At 34.2% G+C, this 11,858-nt stretch overlaps 1 protein-coding gene across 1 annotated transcript in view; it reads right to left on the reverse strand.

Annotated features, from left to right (window-relative positions):
* Window positions 1-9,461, reverse strand: part of LOC131479003 (DNA replication licensing factor Mcm5-like) — a gene marked incomplete at its 5' end in the record, with an annotated part of 22,381 nt that extends 12,920 nt beyond the window's left edge. The window contains 4 exon segments of the mRNA XM_058659656.1: window positions 924-1,022; window positions 3,264-3,415; window positions 5,920-5,990; window positions 9,364-9,461. Of these exon segments, the coding sequence (XP_058515639.1) occupies window positions 924-1,022; window positions 3,264-3,415; window positions 5,920-5,990; window positions 9,364-9,461 (420 nt within the window).
* Between the last annotated feature and the right edge of the window lie 2,397 nt (window positions 9,462-11,858).

An 11,858-nucleotide genomic window follows, 5' to 3' on the forward strand; every position in this document is an offset into this window, starting at 1 on the left:
CTGCTGACAGCGTTTCGCTTCTGAGGAGGGTGTGCGTCAACAACGGCGCTACGAAGGGGTAGAAATGCGATAGTACTGAATGGGCAGATCCCCCGGCATAGTGCGCGTGAGGCGAGGAAGGAGAAGGTCAAAAGAAGAAATACAGCAACATGCCGGAAAAGTAGAGTGAAAATAGAAAATAGGAAGAAACGCAAAAGAAACTCCCCAGGAGGCCGTCTCTGCGCGGAAAAGTGTTATTTCTCTATGTTGTATGTGAGAGGAAAGAGAAGAAATACAAACAGCCTACAGGTATTATATTTGTGTGCCCTTCACATTTTCCCTGGAAAAAAACTATGGAGAGAAACAAACGAAGAGGTATGTTGAAGCCCTCTGCCTGGTCGTATTGTCTTGTGTATGTGGAGCATACAACACATATATACGTGTGTATAGGCATAGTCCACACTTCATATACACACGTGAAACAACTAGCACATATATCTATATATATATATATATGAGTGAGATGCATATCAGTCATATGTGAAGCAGTAAACACACACATATATATTATATTTATCTCTCTGTATCTATCGAGTTCTATCTCTCTCTCTCTCTCTATGTATGTGAATAGGTTACACGTCATATTCGTATGCGAAAGGAAAACACATACATATATATACATGAAAAGGGGCTACACATCGTATTTATATGTGAGACAATAAACATATATATGCATATATATATATATGAATAGGCTACATGCCATATTTATATGTGTGAGAAAACATATGAATAGTCTAACAGTCATATTTATATGTGAAAAACAAACATATATATAGGCTACACGTCATACATATGTTGTCTGCACACTTTTCTTGTAGGTTATACTACTAGTAGTAACAGTACTACTAGTAGTAGTGGTCGTAGTAGTAGTGATAGCTGACCGAGAAAGAACAGTGGCTTTGAATTCGTGTTGTTCGGATGAATCGGTTGTATCATCAAAACTCCCGAACGAGGGATTCGCTGCTGCAAGTACCGCACACCTGCGCAGGAAAAGCAGCACACACACACACGCGCATGCACACATACACACACACATGTGTATCATAATAATACACCCACGAATATAAGTATACATACATAGAAACATATGTACACACTCACACACAGACGCATGTAATCTTACACACACCCAATCATAGGTGTACATACACAGAAACATATGTACACACACACACATACGCATGTAATAATACACACACAATCATAGATACAAATACACAGAAACGTATGTACACACATACACACACACACACAAATGCATGTAGTGATGCACTTGCAAATATATAGGTGTGAATACACAGAAACACACGTACACACACACACCACGTATAGATGTACATACACAGAAACACACATACACACAGATGTATACACACACACACACACACAGACACGCACAGACATGCACAGATACACACACACACACACAGACAGACACGCACAGAGACACACACGCACACACACACACATATACATACGCCTTCTCTTCTCTCTTGGTTTATCTAGCTCCTGAAAATTAGTGCCCTAAGACTGTGGCAAAGGCCCTCTCTTTCTTCCTTCTCTTCTGCTCTACTTTCAGCTACTGATAGAGTAGTGCAATAGTACTGTTTCTATTCTAGTTCGCTTTTATTATCTCTCTACTGCTAACTGACTATGGACGACTGTGCAATATTAATGAAGATGTCCTCTTCTCTTTCTCTTGATATAATTACTAGCTTCTATTAGAATAATACAATAATACTATATAAGACGGCCGCTTCTTCTTTGATCTCTTCTTTTCCGTTGATAATTCTATCTAGCTACTAGTAGAATAGTGCAGTACTACTGTGGAGTAGACGCCCGTGTCTCCTCTACATACCTATGTATATATATACACATATACACATATATATATATACATATATATATATTTATATACATGTATGTACATATATATGTATGTATTTAGAGAGTATACTATCTAGTTATTACCAGTTCTGCAGTAGTACTATATCAGAGGCCCACGTTTTTTTTCTTTAGTTCTATCAAGCTAATAGTAGAGCAGTTGCAATAGCACTGTACTAGCCACTCGCTTTATTACTCTTCCAATATATATGTCTCTGTAGTCACTAGTATCAGAACAGTACAATAGTACTGCCGTGAACTCCTTCTTCTGTTGTTTTACTGGAGATATTTCTACACAAATATCTGCTATATACGAATGAACAGATAATGAGTCGCAAAGCATTTCTGCTTTGTATATATATATTTCTACTGGAAAGAAATAATATATACACATATATATATAAGCATATATATACATAGCATTATATAATATATATGTACAAAAGAAGTATTTGCTCATATATATATAAATACAACAGATACTGTATATATATATATTTGGTTGTATATAACTTTATATTGTATACTTACATACATACATATACTTCCATAAATTATATATTTTATGGAGTTTCTCTCATAAGTTGGTCACAACGGGTCACAGGACTGTTTTTTTTTCTCATGGGAAGTTTCTTTCACAGTACTTCCGGAACGTCCAGTGATAATAATACTGTGTATTGACGACACCTGCTTTGGTAATATATTGGATTATTGTTGATAATGTATTTCAACATTCTCCTTTGATATACTAGAAAACGTATTATTTCCTAATAGTCTCGCTTATGAAGAGCTTGTAATACTGTATTAATAACCGCTCCGGTGATATTTTCTAATATATTAAGACACTCTTTAATTATATATACATGTATATACGTATATATATGTATATATATGTAATAATATACATACGTATACATATAATATACAAAGCACTTTATTTTTGTTTTCTTTCAATTTCGTACAATCTGTTCTTCAAGTACATTTACTGAGAGTGTGATAGTGTGTTTTTACTGGTCAATAGAGATATGTATATACGTACATACGTACCCATATACATATGAAAATACATATGCATATATATATATATTTATATGTGTATAACACCTTTATTTCTTTTTCTTTCAGATTTATAGAACTGTTCTTCGAAGCACAATTACCGAAAATGGGACCCTATGTTATTCGCAACTCTATGAGGATTGTAAGATGTACTGTTCAGATATACACATATACATATATTCACATATGCATATCTCTCTATGCATATATATATATATATATATGAGTAACATTTTTCTTTGTTTTTTTGCATATTGGCAGATAAATTACAAAAAACTTACCGAGAATTCAACACTGTGTTGATACCGGCTTTGCTAATAGAAATGGTTTGTTGCTCCATCGCCTCATGCATCGCCACAACGTCTCGCTCCTCCATTTTATCGAATTCGTCGACGCAGACGACGCCGCCGTCAGCGAGGCACATGCAACCTCCCTGTGCGTTGGGTCGAAGAAAAAGAAAGAGAAACATTAATTACGGACAGACGGGGAAAGTAAAAAAAAATACCCAAGACAAGCTCGAAATGCCGAATGCGGTGACCAATAGAGAGAGAGACGAATAGAGAGACAGAGAGAACAGACATACGCACTTACACATACATATGCACATATTCATAATGAAGAAAGGATGGAGACGAAGCGACTTGAAACGTTTAGCATGTCACATACAGAAGCCGACAGACAGAGCAGGGAGACTGAAACAATGAGAGAAACAGTCTTTTGTGATGGACAAACAACATATCCTATTTTCAGCTCGCTAACGCAAGCATACGTCTCGACAGACCGTACAGCACCCCAACATTTATTTAAACTAATGGGGTGTGTGATACCTACACAGACATTACTTCCACACGTTTTAGATTCTCATAGTGCTAGTAGTACAGCGGACATACAACGATAGAGATATTCATAAACATATCATACTAACCTCTTGCGTTATTATTTATGGGGGTCTCACCGAAACACTAAAACATACACGTATTCCAGGTCCCTTATGTTAGCATATTGTATAGGTGGTGGTTCAATAGTAGATGGTGTACTTGTATATAATACAGAGAGAATACAACAGCGTACTACAGGTAGTAGTACAATACTAGATAGTATACTAATCTTCAATATAGAGAGAATACAATAGCATATAATCGGTGGTAATATAATACTCGATAGTATACTAGTATCTGATATATATATATAGAGAGAGAGAGAGAGAGAATACAATAGCATATAATCGGTGGTAATATAATACTCGATAGTATACTAGTATCTGATATATATAGAGAGAGAGAGAGAATACAATAGCATATTTGCCGTGATAGTATAATACTACAGAGTATAGAGTAGTGTACATATCCAGAGCATATTATGACATTGTAGAGGTAGTATTATTATACTAGATATAAATATACATATATATATATATACATATATATATACATATATATATATATACAAACATGTTACAAGCACCCTTACGTTGATGTTAGCATATTGTAGGTGGTATGATACTGGAATGTATACTAGTACATATATAGAGCATATGATGGCAAATTAGGGGTAATGTACAACTAGCTAGTATACTGTTTAATACGTATATATATATATACATACATACATATATATCTATATATATATATAAAGAGAGAGAAGCATATTACAGGTGTCTCATGTTGATGTTAGTATATTATAGGTAGTATGATACCAGAGAGTATACTAGTATATATACAGAGCATATACTGGCATATTAGGGGTAATATGATACTTGATAGTATACTGGTACATATATATATATATATATAAATATATATATATATACATATATGTATATATATATATAGAGAGAGAGAGAGAGAAACATATAACAGGTCCATTATGTTGATGTTAGCATATAATAAGTATTAGAGAAAGCAATTTATACACGTACAGGAGTTGCTTCTCGCTGATGTGTGGCTCCACACATAGACAGAGACATATGGATTGTATGGACACATATCCTTTCTGTTGACCCGTACATATAGTCACGGAGATATCTATAGGTCTCTTTCACTCTCACATTGCTGATGAAGCCATATACCCAGACACATGTTACTTACTAACCTACTTCACTTTCCATCTGCTAATGAGCGCATACAGATGTATACATCTGTGTAATAGAGTGTTCTCTCCTCTATGGAAGAACCTCTCTGTATTTATGGTATGTAGTTTATATCACACAGTAGAAAAGACGTACGTATATGAATATGTATATATATAGTCCACATTAAGAAGTTCAAGAGTCAAAGAAACAAACGAGACATATATATCTGTATTCAACATCTGAAAATTATGAAGCAGACGAATCGTGTACATATATATATATATATATATGTATGAGCTTGACATCATTTTAATGCACAACCGAAGACATACATGAATATATATATCTATATATATATATATATCTATATATATATAGATATATATTTAGAGATATATATATATAGATATATATATAGATATATATATAGAGATATATATATATAGATATATATATAGATATATATATAGAGATATATATATATAGATATATAATATAGATATATATATAGATATATATATAGATATATATATATGTATAAATGTATTTATATTATAAGGTAGAAGGGAAGTGTATACATATGTACTTTATATTTGGTATTATAAAGCAGAAGAGTCGTATATATATACGCACACATGAGTTTTATATTGAAAGATACACTGTAGGTGAGATACATTGATTAGGTATATATATACTATATATTACGATAGAGGAGAAACGTAAATGTATACATATATATATATCTGTATCTTCTGCAAAAGCCTCTAGTGGAGAAGAAACGTATATATACATATGTATTTGAGAATATATACTGACAACTAAAATACTATTAAATACACAGAAATTTGTAGATCTACCTAACTTACCTCCAATGTAAAGACGCCCGACCGGTCGCGTAGCACTGCCGCTGTCAAACCCGCGGCAGAACTTCCTTTCCCTAATCACACCCACACACACACATATATATTCAAGCGCTTCTCACATACATATATATATATATATACGCGCTACAAATATGAGCGTCATCTCGCATATATATATATGACCACACACTACAAATAAAAGCGCCTTTCCATATATATATCCATCTCTCTCTATATATGCACTACAAATATAAGCGCCTTCTCACTTGTACATATAAGATATATATATATCTTACATATATCCCCGTATATATACATATATGTAAACACAGAATACAAATATAAATAAGTACTCACAGCAGTGCTCTTTGTTAAGTATATACACACTCTTACAAATAAAGATCTTATAAATAGCCCATTGATTGAAAAGAAGGAGGTATGGGCAGATGTATTTTACTCCTTTGTGGAGATATGATTTATTTACCCTCATCTTATACGTATAGGTTCGTCGTTATATATATATATATTGTGTAGATATGCTTGTTTATATAAGTGTGTTGTTTTACATACAAATATATATAAATATATATATATAAAGTATGTGTATTTGCTTGTATGTGTGGGTGGGTTGTTTTGAATATGTATTCATATACATCTATATCTATATCTATCTATATATATATGTGTATGCTTGTATGCGTGGGTGTGTCGTTTTATGTATATATATACATATATATTATATACATAATATATATATATATATATACACATATATTATATATATAAAATATATACATGTATATTATGTATATATATGTACCATACTAAACATGCACAAAACGCACAGATCACTACTACCACTAGTATTATCACTCCTATCACTCCTCCTCCTCCTACTACTAAGGAAAAGGTCACTACTAAATACTACTACGACTACTGCTATTACGCCTATCACCACTACTACTAGCCTACTACTAAAGGGGAAGGTCATTACTAATTATTACTACTACTACCACGACTACTACTACTACTACTACGACTACTACTACTAGGAGTACTGTTATTACACCTATTACTGCTACTACTACTACTTTATTAGTAAAGGAGAACGTTACTATTACGACCACAGTTTTTATACCTATCACTACTACCACTACTAGTACTACCACTACTACTTCTACTATAGCACTGTAGGTATAAGGGAAGGCGACATACGTCTCCACCGCCACATCATACAAAACAGGTACGACGCAAAAACAAAATGCACATGCTCCTATCACTACTGCTATTACTGTTGCCCTTGTTACTTCCCTGACTGCATTTACTACTATGCCTTCTACTACTAATACTACTATCATTACTAATACTACTATCATTACTACTACTACTATCATTACTACTACTACTACTATCATTACTATTACTACTACCACTACTACTACTACCATTACTACTACTACTGGTACCAGTTCTACTCCTCCAAATCACTCCTACTGCTACTGCCAATACTACTAGTATTCTTACTCCTCCTTTCCCTACTACTGGTAGAAAGTATAGCAGTAGGAGGTATGATTTTGTATTGAACACACATATGCTCTGCACAGCATAGACCTCATACTGCCCGTACATTATGTTTCAAAGAAAGAAAAGGAAGAGAACGTCCTTAGAAAAAAGCAAAAATTACGAACTACTCAGTCCGATTTTCACAATTTCACTCTTAAAAGAGAGTCGAGGAAATAAAGTGAAGAAAAGGGGGCTCCATATATATATATATATGTAAATATGTATAAATATATATATGTGAATATGTATGTATACATATATATATATGTATGTATGTGTCTACATACATATATATGTGAATATATGTGTATACATATATATATATATGCGAAACTCACGTATTTTTCATGCTTTCACCACTTCTAATTGAGGAAGTCTTGATGATCATTACGTGTACGCGGGATATTTATGAGAAAATCTACTACTCTTTTAACACCATTTTTTCTGCGGTGGACGTAAGTACGTATACGTACGTCGACCCGTGGGGGTGTACTCGTGTAAGGATGCATGTATGTATGTGAACGTATGTATGGATGTAAACGGATGTATGCGTATGTATATATGTATGTATATATGTAGACGTATGTATATATATACGTAAATGTATGTATACAAGAAGTATGTACAATAACTGCATATATGTATGTATGTTTACGTATGTGTATGTATGCATGTACGTATGTATGACACGTATACAAATATATATGTACACACAAGTATGTATGTGAAAAATGTATGTGTGCATGTGTGTGTAAGTGTGTGTGTATGTATGTAAGTAGACGTATGTTTATCTCTATGATTGTATGCATGTACGTATGTACATGTATGCATGCAGCATAAGTCTGGTGGGGTCCTGTGCAAGTCTTCCTTCTCTCTCTCTCTTTCGCATGCGTATGTTTGCGAAGAGGTGTTGGTGTAGGCTTGTTGGCCTAGAGCTCTCCCACGTTCGTTTGCACAATGCATACAGTTTCACATTCTTCACTCAGTCATCAAACAATCTATTCCCCCTCATAGTACTGATAATAATAATAGTAATACTAATGATATTAATATCAATCATAATAGTGATACTAACAATAATACTAATAGTAATACTAATAAAAATACTAATGGTAATACTAATACTACTGATACCACTAGTAATACTGATACTAATAACATTGCTAATACTATTAATATTGCTAATACTCATAATAATACTGATACTACTACTAATAATAATACATATACTACTAATAATACTGTTTATTTTCTGAGACTCATAATAACACTAATACTAGTGAAAATACTGATATCAATAAGTATACATATATCAATGATTATAATACTAATGGTTGTATATTCAAACGATAATAGTATCAATATGACGATAATAGGAGTTATAATAATGATGGTGGTAATAGGGATAATACAAATAGTAATGATAATACCAATCATGATAAAAACGATCAACTGCTAGTGCTTTTTCTAAAAACGTCTGTGTTTACCATTCTCTATCTCACCTTCTCTTCATCATATATTTGTATATATATATATATGTACACGTACGTATACATATAAATATACATATATATATATGTCATTATACACTCATTTATGTATATACACATATACATATATGTATATGTAACTCCCTCTCTCTCTGGTGTAGACCTCAATAAAAAGAAGTAAGGTCATATAGCGCTTTTGCTTCTCTTTTTGGATTGCTACAACATCAGCACACCATAGTAATGTGCCTGTCTTTGTGTATACCTTGCTCTGTAAGAAAGACAGCAAAAGGAGAGGACTTGGTGCCAAGTATGTATTGTGTCTGCAGCGATCGTGACGGAGAGGAGAAAAAAGTTGGGGCCGCGGGTCGGAGTTGGAAAGAATTCATTTCCTTACCCGACGTGTAGACGGAAATCGGTGCAATTTTGTCAACAAACTTCAGCAGTTGACTCTTCGCCACGCCAGGGTCTCCTAGGAGCAGAACGTTGATATCTCTGAGTGTGTACATACACAAAAACATATCAATTAGAGAAAATGAAGATGTTGTTATAAGTGCAACTTGGGGTTGCATGCAGTGGACCGGTGATCGAGGAACACAAGGGTTTTCCGAGAGACACTACTTTCAGAGCATTTGTGCCTACTAGAAAGTGTTTTTTTCTCTCATATACACACGAAGGAGGAGGTAGAGATGATATATTTGCAAAGCGCGCGCAACAGACCGTCCACTCACGCGTTTATTTTCTCACTCGTCACTGCAGACGTACACAACAACACGTTACCACGCAAACAAGAATTAAAGGTAAAATAAACGTACATGTACTAAAACATACACACAATCGCATACATCTACTTACAGACACAGACACACACACACAGTTCCAAAACACAGATACGTACATACATACAGACGTACATACAGACGCAACCCACACATACATATATATATATATATCTATATACATGTATATATATATATATATAGAGAGAGAGAGAGAGATAGATATACACACACACACACCACATACACTTCCATACATACATACGTAAAGTACACATACACATACACATTCACATACATGTACATACATATATACATACATTTACATACATACATATATACATACAATTACATATATGCATACATTTATATACATACATATATACATACAATTATATATATACAGACATTTACATATATACATACATTTACATATATACATACATGCATAAATACATACACACACATATACACATACATACACATATTCATATACATATACGTATACAAATTCATATACATGTACATATACATATTCATATACATACACACATACATACATATACATACATATATATACAGATACATATATACATATACATATACATACACATATACTATACATATACACACACTGTCCCACGACACATACACTTCCATACACACGTCTCCTACACATACACACACACCACACACACACACCACATACACTTTGATACATATATACGTAAGGTATACATACATACACACACATAAATCCACAACTCATACACTTACAGTTCAACACACACTTTAAAAGTGATAATTAGTCTGTCCTCTGAACTCATTCGTAGAACAACCAACTATTAGAATTGCCGCTTCCTGATCATGAAGGCCTTCTAGGCGCTACCACTACGTTGTGCATCTGTACATATACTCAAATAATTATATGAGACGACAGTTGCACACTTACATATAGATGTATACATATATACATAAGTATCTCTTTCTCTCTTTCTCTCTCTCTCTCTATATATAGGGTGCACGCCGAACAAACGTATAAAAACAATGCGTGTTTCACTACTCTGTGTGTGTGTCTTCACGTACCTGGCACTATACAGATACTTTTCAGGCGCTGATCACCACACGGAATACTGCAGCGGCTTTGCAGCTCTACTTACGTCGTCTTCTTTTTCTGAGCCTATTACTACTACTACTATTACTACTTCTACAATTAGTTGAACTACTACTAGTACTTTTACTGCTGGTGCTGCCGCGGTTGCTGCTGCTGTCGCTACGGATGCTGCTGTGGCTGCTACTGTAACTGCTGCTGTGGCTGCTGTTGTTGCAGCACTTGGTGTCTAGTGTAATACGATTATTATGTACGAGTAGGGGCGGTATCACTTATCATCGATCGAAACAAGTGGTTTATGGCCCTTGAGTCCTATCTTATATATTTATCTCCATTCGTCTCTCTCTAGTATGTCTCTTCCGTTGCTTCACTTGCCTCTGCTCGGTTGCTATTGTTGCGTATATTCTTTCCATATTACACACCATTACTATGTGCGGGTGCAGGTGGGAGGGAGAAACGGAGTACGTACATGTTACTAGAGTATAGTCTTTCTCTCTTTCAAACAACTGCTCCGTCTGTTTCCCTCCATATACATACATATATATATATATATATATAGTTTATGGAGGCAGCCATTATCTATACCGTTTTCTTATATATATATACATATATACATGAATAGGGGTATATTAGTACATAATATATACATATGTTCTATGAAAGCATGTATATATGTTCTATGAAAGCATGGCGGCACAATGTTGTACCACATATATATGTATATATGGGTTTGTGGCGGGAGGGGGAGAACTAGAGAGAGAGAGGAGGACGGCAGATATAATAATGTGTGAGAAAGTTTCGCATTCTTCTTTCTTTCCATATACCGCTGTTGTTCCTTGGAGTGTGTTTGTCGGGGAGTACAAGACGGGCGAAATTAATACGAAAAGAAGATCTTCTCTTCTTTTCTTCTCTCTCAAGAGCCCGCTTATGGAGTGCTCTGCGTGTGTGTATTTGTCATATTTCCTTGTCTCCGTTTTCAGCAGTAAAACGGGTGCCACTGTC

The sequence above is a fragment of the Ochotona princeps genome, unplaced genomic scaffold (assembly GCF_030435755.1).
Source record: "Ochotona princeps isolate mOchPri1 unplaced genomic scaffold, mOchPri1.hap1 HAP1_SCAFFOLD_2853, whole genome shotgun sequence".
Classification (NCBI taxonomy): domain Eukaryota; kingdom Metazoa; phylum Chordata; class Mammalia; order Lagomorpha; family Ochotonidae; genus Ochotona; species Ochotona princeps.